The 14310-nt window shown below is 46.8% G+C and overlaps 1 protein-coding gene across 1 annotated transcript; it reads left to right on the forward strand.

The window, feature by feature from the left end:
• Positions 1-8569: 8569 nt before the first annotated feature.
• LOC103723284 (glycosyltransferase BC10-like) lies at positions 8570-13059 on the forward strand. The gene is made up of 2 exons (XM_008814161.4): positions 8570-9493; positions 12125-13059. Exons 1-2 carry the CDS (start codon positions 8924-8926, stop codon positions 12764-12766), a joined length of 1212 nt encoding a protein of 403 aa, XP_008812383.2. The 5' UTR covers positions 8570-8923; the 3' UTR covers positions 12767-13059.
• Positions 13060-14310: the final 1251 nt, after the last annotated feature.

A 14310-nucleotide genomic window follows, 5' to 3' on the forward strand; every position in this document is an offset into this window, starting at 1 on the left:
ATAAACAGGTAACCTGTTTAATAAACAGGTAACCTGTTTAATAAACAGGTAACCTGTTTACCCAACCCGACCCGACCTGTTTAACCTGTTTGCCCAACCTGACCTGTTTAGACCTGTTTAATCTATCCAACCCAACCTGTTTAACCTGCCCAACCCGACCTGTTTAGACCCGTTTAACCTGTTTAACCCGTTTAACCAGTTTAACCTGTTTAGACCTGTTTAACCTGCCCAACAGTTAAACGGGTTAAACGATTTAAACGGGTTAGACATCTAAAACCCGTATCCGACCCAATTAATAAACAGGTTAAACGGGTCGACCTGTTTACGACCCGAACCTGTTTAGGCTAAACCCAAACCTGTTTATGGCGGGTCGAACACAGGTCGGGTTGGCGGGTCGGGTCATATTTTGCCACCCCTAAGCCCGAATCTGCAAATTATGGACTTCCAGACAAAATTCCGCATCTTCTGCTCGGTGATCCGGGCAAGAGGCTCAGCTTCTACCCACTTTGTGAAATAGTCGATGGAGACGACCAAGAATTTCCTTTGTCCGGTAGCCAGAGGAAATGACCCTAGAATGTCAATTCCCCACTGGGCAAAAGGCCAAGGGGAGCTGATAGAAGTTAAGGGAGCCGAAGGTCGGCGTTGGACATTGGCGTTTCTCTGGCATCGGTCGCATCTTCGGACGAAGTCCACAGCATCCTTCTGGAGTGTCGGCCAATAGTATCCTTGGCGCAAAATTTTATGAGCCAATGCTCGTCCTCCCAGATGATTTCCACAAATCCCGTCGTGGACTTCGCGCATGGCATAATCAGCCTCCGAGGGGCGGAGACATCTGAGGAGGGGAGAAGTGAAAGATCTCCGATAAAGCTTTTCCTCATGCAGTAGGTACCAGGTGGCGGAGCGCTTTATTCGGCGAGCCTCTCGTTCATTACTGGGGAGGACTTCATCTTGCAGATAGCTGATGAGCTCGTCCATCCAGCTTGGCTCGAACTCAATACAAAGGGCCTGCTCGGGCTCCTCCGTACTGGATTTTTGAAGATACTCTAGCGCTGCCACTTTGGGGAGCTCGCTCATGCGAGAAGACGCCAGCTTTGACAGTCGGTCGGCTCTGAGATTCTCCGACCTGGCAACATGTTGGATGTGAAAAGAGTCCAAGGTCGAGGTGAGATCCCGTACCTTCTGAAGATATTTCTGCATGGTCGGGTCTCTGGCTTCGAAGTCTCCCATGATTTGGTTGACGACGAGCTGAGAATCACTAAAGGCCTTCAGATCCTTCACTCCTAGTTCTCTGGCTAGCTTGAGCCCGGCGACGAGCGCTTCGTACTCCGCCATGTTGTTGGAAGCAGAAAACTCGAGGCGTAAGGCTTGCTCAGCGACCACCCCCTCCGGGCTGGTGAGGATGAGACCTGCTCCGCTACCCCCCGAGTTTGAAGAGCCATCGACATGCAAAATCCATGCCAAACTTGGGGTCTGCTCCGTTAGTGGCTCAGGCTCGGGCTCGACCTCATCCGGTATGGTGCACTCGACTATGAAGTCGGCGAGTGCTTGTGCTTTGATCGCCGGTCTGGGTCGGTACTCGAGGTCAAATTTCCCGAGCTCGATGGCCCATTTAGTGATCCGGCCCGCACGGTCTGATCTTTGCAGGATCTGCTTGACTGGCTGGTCAGTCAGCACGGCCATTGTGTGGGCTTGGAAGTAAGGCCGCAGCCTCCGAGCTGAGATGAATAAGGCATAAACAGTCTTCTCTAGTTTGGAGTATCGGGTCTCAGCGTCCCTCAGGACCCGGCTGGTGTAATACACTAGTTTTTGGAGCTTGCCCTCCTCTCGGACCAGGACCGAGCTTACTGCTACAGGGGAGACAGCTAAATACAGGTAAAGGAGTTCACCCTGTTGAGGCTTTGTGAGCAGGGGAGGAGATGCCAGAAGGTGCTTGAGCTCTTCAAAAGACCGCTGGCACTCGTCCGACCATAGAAAATTCTTTGGCTTCTTAAGAGCCGCAAAGAATGGAAGGCAGCGCTCGGCTGAGCGGGAGATGAATCTCCCGAGAGCCGCGACTCGGCCCGTAAGCCGTTGTACCTCTTTGACTGTCCTTGGAGGCGTCATTTCTTGGAGGGCTCGGATCTTCTCAGGATTGGCCTCGATTCTCCGTTGTGTAATGATAAAGCCGAGGAATTTGCCGGAGGTGACTCCGAATGCACATTTGGCTGGATTGAGCTTCATTTGATACCTTCGGAGTGTGGAGAATGCTTCATCAAGGTCGGCCACATGATCTTGCGCCACCTTGCTTTTCACCAGCATGTCATCAACATAGACCTCCATGTTTCGGCCTATTTGATCTTTGAAGATCCGGCTGACCAGCCTCTGATAAGTTGCCCCGGCATTCTTTAAGCCGAATGGCATTACTTTATAGCAGTAGGTTCCCCCATCGGTAATGAAGGCCGTTTTTTCTTCATCTGCTGGCGCCATGCGGATCTGGTTGTATCCAGAGAAGGCGTCCATGAATGCTAGCAGCTCGTGACCCGAGGTGGAGTCCACGAGCTGGTCGATGCTGGGAAGTGGGAAGCTGTCCTTTGGGCAGGCTTTATTCAGGTCGGTGTAATCCACGCACATGCGCCATTTTCCGCTGGCTTTTTTGACGAGGACCACGTTGGCGAGCCACTCCGGGTAGGATATCTCCCGGATGAAACCAGTCTCAAGGAGTTTGTCAACCTCCTCGGCTGCTGCTCGTTGTCGTTCAGGGGCGGTGCCTCGCTTCTTTTGTCGCACTGGCTTGCAGGTTGGCTTTACTTGGAGCCGGTGGACCATGATTTCTGGGTCTATCCCTGGCATATCCGTGGGCGACCATGTGAAGACGTCCATGCTGTCTCGCAAGAAGTTGACGAGGCGATCTCTTTCGCGCTCATTGAGGCCAGAGCCGACCTGCACGGTTAGCTCGGAAAAGTTTTCGCGCAAAGGAACCTGGATTAGTAACTCACCAGGCTCTACCCGCTTTTTCTGAGGGTCGACCCGCGCCTCCAGAACTTTAGTTGAAGGCTGGTCGGTTGCTGGGACAGGCGCCTCAGCTGGTCGTTCCGCCTCGTGGGTCGCCATGTAGCATCGCCTTGCTACCGCTTGATCCCCACGAACTTCGCCAACTCCTTGGCTGGTGGGGAATCGCATGAGCAGGTGGCGAGTTGAGACTACCGCTCGGAGGGCGTTGAGACCTGGTCTTCCGAGAATGGCATTGTAGACCGAGGGCAGGCGTATCACGAGGAAGCTCATCCCCACGGTACTTTCACAGGGAGCGAGCCCGGCTGTAACCAGGAGGTCGATCTCGCCCTCTACTGGGACTGAGTCCCCAGTAAATCCAACTAACGGAGCATTCATCCTCCGTAGTTGCTCTCCTGTCATCCCCATTTTACAGTAGGCATCAAAATACAGAACATTCGCCGAGCTTCCATTATCGACTAAGATGTGTTTTACATCAAATCTATTCATAATCATGGAGATGACCATAGCATCATCGTGGGAAGTTTCGACTCCCTCTAGATCATCATCTGAGAAAGAGATGGCTTCTGAGGCGCGCAGGCGCTTCGAGGAGGTTCCTTCCCCTGAAGCTTCTCCAGCCGAGGCCCCGCCTCGGATGGTGTTGATGATGCCGGCGATGGGCTTGTTGGCATTTGAACCTTCAGGCTGCGCGGCTCCTTCGGTTGGCTTCTTTTCTTCACGCCGGCCTCGCACGAATCGATCGAGCACCCCTCGGCGGATGAGTGCTTCGATCTCGTTTCGGAGCTGATAGCAGTCCTCGGTATCATGGCCGTGATCTCGGTGGAAATGGCAATACTTCCGGGGATCACGCCGAGCTCTGGAATGTTGTTTTGGAGGTGGGAGCCGGATGTAATCCTGACCCTCAATCTCCATGAGGATTTCAGCCCGAGGAGCAGTGAGAGGAGTGTAGTTTTCATACCTCCCTTCGGGTGCACGGGCCCGTGGTGGGAACCTCGAGCGGAGTGGTGACCTCTGCTGAGGCGGTCCCCGTAGTCGGGGTGGACTCTTCAAGCGGGGCGGATTTTTGGCTCGGCGCGGGGACGGGCTTCTGGGCTGGCCGCGCTCCTCGCGGCGTCTCTTCTGTTTCTTGGGGTTCTGCTCGGCCCTGCTCCGCCTAACAGCCACGGCTTCCTCAGCCTTGGCGTACTTCCGCGCCCGAACAAGCATCTCGGTGAGGTCCGCAGGAAAATTCTTCTCGATAGAGAAGAAGAACCTGTAAGACCGGGCTCCAGTCTTTAGTGCCGACATGGCGATTGACTGGTCAAGCTCCCGGACTTCCCATGTTGCGGCGGTGAACCGGTCCAAATACTCCCTCCGGGATTCTCCCTCCTTTTGTTTGATATCAAGGAGGGAGTCCGATGTCCGCCGCTGGGGCTGGCTGGCAGCAAAATTGCCGGCGAATTGTCTGCCGAGCTGCTCAAAAGAAGAGACAGTACTCGGCTTCAACCCGGTAAACCAGAGCCGGGCAGGTCCTCAGAGTGTTGCTGGAAAAGCTTTGCACATCATGGCCTCCGAGGCTCCTTGTAGGGCCATTAAGACCCGGTAACTTTCTAGGTGGTCCAGGGGGTCAGCCTTACCGTTGTAAGGCTCCACCTGGGGCATCTTGAACCGTGACGGGACCGGTTCGTCTTCAATCTCCGGGGAGAAAGGGGACTTCGTGGTGAACTCAAAGTCACCATCACGTCCCGATTTTCTTCCGTGGAGTGCCTGGATCTGGCGCTCCAGCTTCTCAACCTTTTTGTCGAGTTCATCATTCTGGAGGATCGCTGCAGTGGTTCGTTCCGGTGCAAGTTGCCCTGGATCCGACTCAGCCTTCGAAGGTTGTGGCCAGCCACCAGGGCCTCTGACTGGGTGTTCTCTCCAGAGGGAGGCCTGGACTTGGGAGTCCTGACCTCGAAGGGGAAGCCTGCTTGTAGGGGGCTCCGGTTGAACTGGAGCCGGAGGAAGCGGTGCCGTCGGGATGCCCCTGGGTTGCAGGCCTTGGACAGCGGTAGCCAAGGCCTGCACCTGTTGCACCAGGGCATCAAACTGCTCCGGCCGAACTTGAGGGGTTGACTCGGCCGGAGGGGGTGAGTTCTGGACAGAGTGTCCAGGACTAGGTGGAGGACGTCGAGAAGCATTGGAAGCCCCCTTACTTCTGAGTTTCATGGCAGCAACTCGGGCCCTTCCTCTAGCGCCAACTGTTGCTGAAAATTGGACCCGGGGGCTGCCGCGAACCAAGGGGGGAGGAGCTCCGCTGCCGGGACGGTGGATGGCGGTGCGTCGATTGGTGGCGTCCTCCTGGAGAGTCCTGCAAAAAAGCCGGTGGCCGGGCTTTCCGGCGCCGGCCCTCCGAAGCTTAAGTCAGAGGGGGCTAATATGTGGGGGGAGTAAAGGAGAGGAATGTCTGTTCTTTCTGTGTGTATATTTATGTCCGTTTTGTGTTGTCTCTCCCTTCTCTTTTTCTTCTTCCCCCCAGGTTCCCTTTTATAGAAGGATATTATGTTACCTGGGAGGTGACAGGGGAATTTGTCCTCTTTTGTGATAATTGGGCACGATTTGGCTCATTAATGGCGTAGTGGAGAATAAAGCCGGATCAGACCGGAATCAGAGAGTTGTCACGGTTGATCGGACCCGTTGGAGTGGTTGAACCGCCGGCCGTGGTGGGCCTGGGGTTCGTAGATGGTAGGTGCATTAATTGCTGAGTGAACCGGCGGTCAGGAAGAGCCATACGCTTTGATGGTTCAGTGATCCGGAGATTATCTTGAGCCGTGTTGATTTAATGACTGAGTGCATCGGAGGCCTGAGGGGGTTTCATGCATTAATGACAGGTCGTGCCGAGTACCTGCGGAAATCTCGCGCTTTGATGACTTAGAGATAGTGGTAGATTGTAGTGGAGTCGTGTATTTAGCCGTCAGATCCTTTAAAGGGTTAGGCGGAGATTGAGTATTTGGCTAAGGCTCGGGCTCGGCACGGGTGCCGAGCCGAGCTGGTCGCCCAGCGGAGTGTCCTGTGGCGGGGTTACTTCTGGTCGGCGCTCTCTGGTCGGCTCTTTTCAGTCGGGCGCCTTTATTCGGCGCTCTTTGGTTGAGTGCCTCGCTGGCCGGCGCTATTTGGTTGAGTGCCTCGCTGGCCGGCGCTATTTGGTTGAGCGCCTCTGGTCGGCGCTCTTTGGTTGAGCGCCTCGCAATCCTGCTGCTTAGCTCTATGTTGAATGTGCCAAGGCTTAGACATATCATCATCCTGTATCTGATAAATGTTATGTTATTAATGTGCTTCCAAAGGCCATTATTATTTAGGAGCTCATATGGTGACATAGCATCCATGCCATATTATCTTAACTAGAACTAAACTCTGAATGAAGTGGATGCTCTGTGGATCTATAGGGTGGCTTTTCAAATTAAACTCTAATTGATGTACGACTGGTTGGTTTTGCTGCCTGGGGCCCTAAAGCTAGTAGGCTCTTATGGATTGGAGCTGCTCAAGCATATAGCCAAGACTTCCTAGGCCCCTTTATAGCAACCTTTGACAACATTCAAGAGTACTAAATTATGAAAAGTACCCTTCACTTTCCAAAATTCTTCTCAAACACTTTGAGGGAGGTAGATTTAGGGCACAAACAAACATGTGAAGAGGCCCTAGATCCACTAGTTCAGTCAACCAGATCACACAGATATGCAAGGAGTTCAAATGTCCATTTTTATTAGCTTTAAGCAAGAGAGAAACAAAAAGTTATGAAAAAAATTCTTCTCAAACAGTTCAAGGGAGGTAGATCTACTAGTTCGGTCAATCAGGTCACACAGACATGCAAGGAGTTCATATGTCCGTTTTTATTAGCTTTGAGCAAGAGAGACAAAGAAGTTATAAGAAAAGTTCTTCTCAAACCCTACGATTCCATGCTTTTACCGTATATAGGACTAGGTCTCCACACGGATGGGAGTCCGTGTTGGATCCAGCATTTGAATGTTAGATCCAGAGAAATGCTTGAAATGGATTTCGGTGCATCTAAAAGCCATCTTCTAATTGGTCTAAATCAGATCCATTTAGTACATTCTTTTTAAGCAAACATTGCTACCTCTAAGAAAAAAATTGTATGTGCCCTCTCCAACCAGAAGATGAGTACAGAACATAGTGTTCACACACGAAATTCCACCAACTAATAAGATCTAAAGAAGTACAAAAATCGGAAGGAGGAGATAAAAGATAATCAAAACTATATTTCACCAAGTTAATCAAAACATTTAGAGATTAGAACGCTATCACGAGATCAAAACTGCGAAATTAGAACGAAACAAGAAATTCTTCTTCTATACCTTCGGCCGGAGATTCGTCAGGAGAAGCGGTTGGAGGAGAGGGTGGGGAGTCGGTGTGCGGAGGACGCCGAATGCTGGAGCGCCGCCGCCGGAGAAGAGGGAGGAGGAGGGGATGAGGGTCGGCGCTGGAGAGGAAGGAGGAGGGTCGGCTAGGGCTTGATATCGATCGAGGATGGGGGAGAAGGGGAGCGGCCGTTGGGTTTTGTTTAGAATTAGGTTTTCGATGACGCGAATAAGCGTCATCTTAGGTTACATACTATAATGACGCTAATTAGCATCGTATATTGCCGACGCTTTTTAAAAGCGTCAGCTATTTTAGGCGCTAGAGCAAACATTTTTACAAGCATCGGTAAAAAAGCGTCGGCGCAAACCAATTTTGCTGTAGTGATCGATCCCCTTTATGTCCTGTTAAATTTCTTTTTGAAACATTTCTGAAGATCATGTTTAATTAATGGATCATGTTTGATTAACATAAAGGGGAATACTACTTAGAGCTCTGTACTGTAAGATTTTGGAAAATATAGTATAAATGAAATACTATTTTTATATGAATTGTTAATGAGGCTTTGTGTTACTGTGGGCAATAGTCTGCAGTAGCACAGCCGTGTCGCGGACCCGGGTCTGGGGCGTGACAACTTCTTTCTTAAAGCTGGCCTTTTTTTTGGTCGACTCATCTGCAGGATGAGCCATTGGAACCCGAGCGTTCTGGTTCCGAGTTGTTCATGAACAGTGATGGTGTGAAATTAAGACAAGCTCTATTAGTAATCTGCCTGTCTACAGTTTTTGCTTCCAGTTATAATCTTATGCTCTTCCTTGTTGCACAACCCATCCAAATTTTGGTTTAATCTCAAATTTATTACGGGAAGCAAAGTTATAGACTCTACAATAATGAAACAAGCGCAAGCAATGTATGTTGCCATGTGACTGGGTCGGCATTTCGGGACTATGGTATTATAAAATCTTGTGAACCGCTGTATGTGCCTCTGCGATTAATAATTAATACGTTGTGCTCTTCTTACTCAAAGTTGGACTGTAGTATTATAAAATCTTGTCAAATGTTATATATGCCTCTGCAATTAATACGTTGTGCTCTTCTCACGTAAAGTCGCTGAAATACTGTCTAATTTGACCCACTATAAAACAGGTAGCTTTGGCTTATTAGCTCCAGAAAAGAGTAAGGTAGCAAAAAGTTGGCGCCGCGTGATCATCGCTCTCCAGAAAAGAGTAAGGTGCTTGGGATCATGCCGTTGCAAGGTATGAAAGTGGATGCACTTGATTCTTTCCTCCTCTATAGCACATAAGAAAGTCTGGTCAAGATTTGTTCCATCTCCATCATGGTTAAGGGTCCTGTTCGTAGAAGTGGGGAAAAAATAAAGGATAGGAGTAAACGAGGTGCAGTTGTTGATGAAACTACAACCGCACATCAAACACCAAAATATTTCTGCATCTCATTTCTTCTTTATCTAGAGTACCCTCCATCGATGTATATCTTATGGAGGCTGACACAGAAAAATTGAAGACTTCTCCAAGGACACTCCCAAGTATGGCATAGAAGTGAAAGGCTCCCTCCCTCCCCCCTCTCTCGAGCCTACCGAAGCCTTCAAATGGCAACTCAGCAGCCAAAACAACCTCCATCACCACCTTCCGCTCCCAGCTCCCATATGATCCAGCTTCTCTCGAGTTTCATTCTCTTCGGCTTCGGCTTCGCCTTGGGCATCATTTCCAGTTTGTACCTCAAAACCATCCCATCCGCAGTTCAAATTCCCCGACTCTCTTTCTTGCCATCCCTTCCACCTTCATCAGCACCGCCGTCACCGCCATTATTATCACCACCGCCAGCTCCGCCTGCCTTAAATCACACAGTCGTTGCCACGGAGATTGTGGGACGAAAAGGTTATATCGAGCCAAGCAAGGTCATCATGCATGACATGAGCGACGAGGAGTTGCTGTGGAGGGCGTCGATGGTCCCCAAGATCGAAGCTTTCGCCTACAACCGCATCCCTAAGGTTGCATTCCTGTTTCTCACTAAGGGTGCTCTTCCCCTGGCACCACTGTGGGAGAAATTCTTCATGGGGAACGAAGGGCTGTATTCCATCTACGTGCACCCACATCCTTCCTACAAGGACTCGGCGCCTGAGGATTCGGTGTTCCATGGCCGCCGAGTCCCTAGTAAGGTCAGCCATTTCGTAGCTTGCATGCTTTGCTTCATCCATGCCTTGAATTTTTTTTATTTTTTTTTATTCTTTTTATTTTTGGAGAGTGTTTGTGCTGCTAGGATTTTTATACAATCGTTGGTTAATGGTTTATATGATCATATGCAGCCCAGTGGTCATCATAAATCTCTCATGGAAACTAGTAGCCTCTTGGAGGATTCATATTGCTGATCCTAAACAAGAAGAGGATACTGTTCCATATATATATATATATATATATATATATATAGAGAGAGAGAGAGAGAGAGAGAGAGAGAGAGAGAGAGAGAGAGAGAGAGAGAGAGAGAGAGAGATCTGCCGTCTGTGGCATCCGTTATTTTACATCTAGTCCTGTTGAGCTGGTATTTTACTTCTGATTTCACTGTCCATCTTATATATGTACAATCCCTAGCCTGTTTGCAAGATAGGTTTATGCATAATAATTAGTTCTGTGTGTTTCAACAGTTCTAACTGAATATAAAAGATTAAACATGAAACGATTAATCATGGAAGCGATTAGGTGGTGCGTGTAGCGTTCTTCTCGAGAAAAAAAAGGTTTCCTTCTTTTTATATCTCAAAAACATTTACTTTAAATATGTAGACTACTTGATATAGAAAAGGCACATCGATATTGATAGCATGGAGAAGCCAAATTTGACTTCCGTTGCTCATGGAGTCTGCACTCAGAGGAGAATAATTTGCTCAGTCTTCATTACTGTAAATGCATTGGGCAAAATAAGCTAGATCTTGCCTAACCTTGAATTTACTTTCTGCATGCAGTGGAGAATAATTTGGTCAGTCTTTTTACAGGGTTGCAGTAAATAGGTTGGGAAAAAGAGGGTGGGTCTTCCCTTGACCTTAATTAACTTTCTTCACGTAGAGGAGAATAGTTTGGTCAGTCTTCACATAGGGTAGTAGTTAATGGGTTGGGCAAAATAGGGTCATGCCTGACTGCCTTTCTGCATGTAGAGGAGGGTAAGTTGGTCAACTCAATCTTCATATGGGGTTGTAAGTAAATGGGGTGGGCAAAGTAGAGTCATGCCTGAACGGCCTTTCTGCATGTGGGGAGAATAATTTGGTCAATCTTCATATAGGGTTGTAGTAAATGGGGTGGGCAAATTAGGACATAGAATAATTGACAAGTCCGTTTACCTAACTTTAGTTAATGATTAACGTGCAACAAACAGACTGAAATAATAAATTCATCCGCTAACTATAGTGGATCTGACTAGTCCCAATCAGGACCAAAGTTGAAGCATTTGCATCCATGGTTTCACATTGTTTGTTAGCCTTCTTGCCCTTTCTGACCATCGCTGCCATTGTCACAAGGAAACCAGTTTCATGATATAACACTATTTAGCTCATGTTTGGATATTTTTACTGGATTGGGCTGAAAATCCTATAGTAGTTAGGTTTGTTAGCCCATCTAATTTGCATTTTCTAAGATCCTGTCCAAACCTAGCCCAGGTCTTACCCGTTGCACTGTAGGATGGAGGTCTTTTTTTTCTTCCCACAGGTTTGGGCTGGGTGGTATTTGGTTGATACAGGGTTATGTTTAAATGAATGACAATTTACAAGCCCTATAAAATTTTCAGTCCAATCTTGCAGGAGGAGCTTGAAAATTTTGTGTTCTTTAGGAAAACACTAAAATATTTGAATAGAGAATGGGGAATAAAGTAACCTATTTAACACGGTATCAGAAAAAGCATTATAATGCCATCTAGAAAACAAACAGTAGGACTAATTTTTTCCTTTGTGATGCATAGGATATGGGATGTGGGACAAAATCGAAGCACTAATTAGATGTTTCATGTTTTCATGATGCATCTTTGGACATCTTGGGCTCCGGTCAATCATTGAACATCAGCAATACACGGAACAGCTGGTAATAGATAAATGGATCCCTCCCGTTCAATTGCGAATGGGAGAGGATCTAGACTATAATTTACTTCTTAAATGCACCTTTTGTTTTTTATCTTCTCATCCTAAGCATTTTCTTTAATATAAATGGAATCATCAATATTTGTTGTTAATCATGAATGCAGGTCTTCATTAATCTTATGAAGAATCTATTGCCAGTTCTACCTAAACTTTGTTGTCGATCGCTATTGATTTTCTTGTGCAATATGTTTCGGATGCAATTAATTAGTCCAGTCTATATATGTTTATTATGGTTCATGCTAAGTTATTTTTGAATTGGTATTGAGAAACTCAATCTATTAGTAAAATAAACAAACCTTAGTTTGCCTGAACCCTGATGGATGTTTGGGTAGTCTTTTGTGGGACAGACAATGTCAAAACTGGATCCAACTTGCAGTCCTAGATGCATTGTGTGAAAAGCTGGAGAGGAACGAAGATCTACACAAAGACTTCAAATAGAGAAAGTCGTCGCCATATAAATTTTTGGACGACGTAGAATTTGACAAAATAAGTCTTCATGACTTATCGAATGAATTATTAAAACATGCATCTTTTTTTTGTTCTTCATCAGTTTATAGTTAGGACGGTGAAAACCTGAAGCATCCATATTTTAGGTGCTATGCATGTAATGGGGTCATTAGGAAAAGCATTGAGATTATATGATAGATCTCATGAGTTTTCCATTTGATGCAGGTGGTGCAGTGGGGACAACCAAGCATGGTGGAAGCTGAGCGCCGCCTCTTGGCAAATGCTTTATTAGACTACTCAAACCAACGCTTTGTCCTTCTTTCAGAATCATGCATTCCCATCTTCAACTTTTCCACCATTTACTCCTATCTCATCAATTCTACTGAAACATATATCCACTCCTACGATGATCTGGGGCCTGGCGGTCGCGGTCGATACAAAATAGCAATGAGTCCACAACTGAAGCTAGAACAATGGCGCAAGGGTTCTCAGTGGGTTGAGGTGGATCGAAACCTGGCAGTCGAAATAATTTCTGATGAAACATACTTTCCACTCTTTTTGAAACACTGTAGGACATCATGCATTACAGATGAACATTATTTACCAACATTTGTAAGTGTGAAATTTGGATGGAAGAATGCGAACAGGAGCTTGACTTGGACCGAATGGGCACCACGTCAGTCGCACCCAGCCTTATATCAAGGATCAGATGTAACAATTCAGCTATTAGAGAGGATGAGGAATGGGACTACATGCAATTATAATGGCGGTACGACTAGGGTGTGCTTCTTATTTGCTAGGAAGTTCTCACCAAATTCATTGGATCAATTGTTGATGTTGGCTCCAAAAATCATGGGCTTTGGTTAAAGTTATATCATGAAGGATGGCATTTATGGGTTCATATTGACTGTTTAAATGGAAGAGTTGCTTGAGGGGGGAAATTCTTTTTAATGCCAAATTTCTTAGTTGTTGTCATAAAGTCGTAAAGGTTTGTGCATAAGTCTTGTGAGACCTATGCTAAAGGATTTTCACATGACAGACATTCCTAAAGACTAAAGACTAGGTGTATAGTTGGTTCTCTGGCTACATAAATAAAAACATGATGTATACATGAGATAGGAATAGTATGAAGTCTGTGGAGCAATTCAATGAATTAGTTTGTTTTATCATTCATAAACCATGACTTTTTTTTTCCCTTTTAAGAAGAAGAGAGCGGAATAGAAATCCCCCCACCGATTATTAAAAAATTAAAGAAAATTGCTCGGGGAAAAAGAAAGCGAAAAGTAAGAAAATCAAGAAACAAGAAGAGATTTTAGATGCTTAGACATCATCTTCTGTTTCTCTTCACTCTTCTTACAACACAGACAGCCCCCAAGAGCTGAGATTCCTCACTGCAGAAAGCTATCTGATAGATCAAGGCGGTAGAAACTTGAGTTCCATATTTGCTTCACATATTAATGGACAATGTATGAGGAGATGATTCACTGTCCGCAGAATTGCGAAGTTTACATATAAGATCCACTGGCCACCCTTGTCTCTCTAAATTATCTTTCATGTGCAATCGGTTCTTGATAGCGAGCCACATGAAGATCTTGGTCTTCTCTAGAGTTTTTTCAGTGCAAAATGGCTGTTAGAATGGACATGATTGACAACCATTAGTAGTAAACTTGTAAAGAGAGGAAACAGAAACGTTCTTGTCTGCGTTACGCTACCGCAATGGCATATCTTCTACCATAGATGGCACCATGCCTTTGAGCTAATTATTCAGCCTGCTACAAATACCATGGAATCATCTGCAAATTATAGGCTTCTGATGCTTCCTCCACTGAATTTGATCCAAACCCGATGATCAGGCCAGTGTTAGCAGCTTGCATGAATATCTTTGTGAGCACATAGATGTGTATGGTTCAGGTCGGATTGGTTATGGGTTATTTTTTAAATTGAACCGACTTAAACCAATTTTTGAAAATCGAAACCAAAATTAAACCTACCTATTAAAAAAATGGGTTTAAACCGATCCGAAAACCCTATTTGGTTTATTAGATTTGTAAAGATCCGAATTGGGCCCGTCCTTGGGCCCAACGAACTGAAGTCGGCAAGGGGTGCCGACTTCAGTGTGTTCATCGTGGTCATCCCCACGATGAACACGCCAGCCGAACAGCCAGCGAAACCCCCGCACCCCCCCTCTTCTCTCTCTCTCTCTCTTCTCTTCGTAAAGAGAGTTAAGAAACTCTCAGAGGAGCCCCATCCCTCCCCCATCCCTCTAAAAATTTTACCTTTCCTCCTCTCCTCTTTCCCCTTTCTTGAGAGGATTGCCGGAGCCACCGTCGCCGCCGGAGCCGCCGGGAATCCACTCGTCGACGACCGGAGGTGAGAAAGACAACCTATTCATTACTTTTTATGGATTTAGG

Source organism: Phoenix dactylifera, chromosome 8 (assembly GCF_009389715.1).
Source record: "Phoenix dactylifera cultivar Barhee BC4 chromosome 8, palm_55x_up_171113_PBpolish2nd_filt_p, whole genome shotgun sequence".
Lineage (NCBI taxonomy): Eukaryota > Viridiplantae > Streptophyta > Magnoliopsida > Arecales > Arecaceae > Phoenix > Phoenix dactylifera.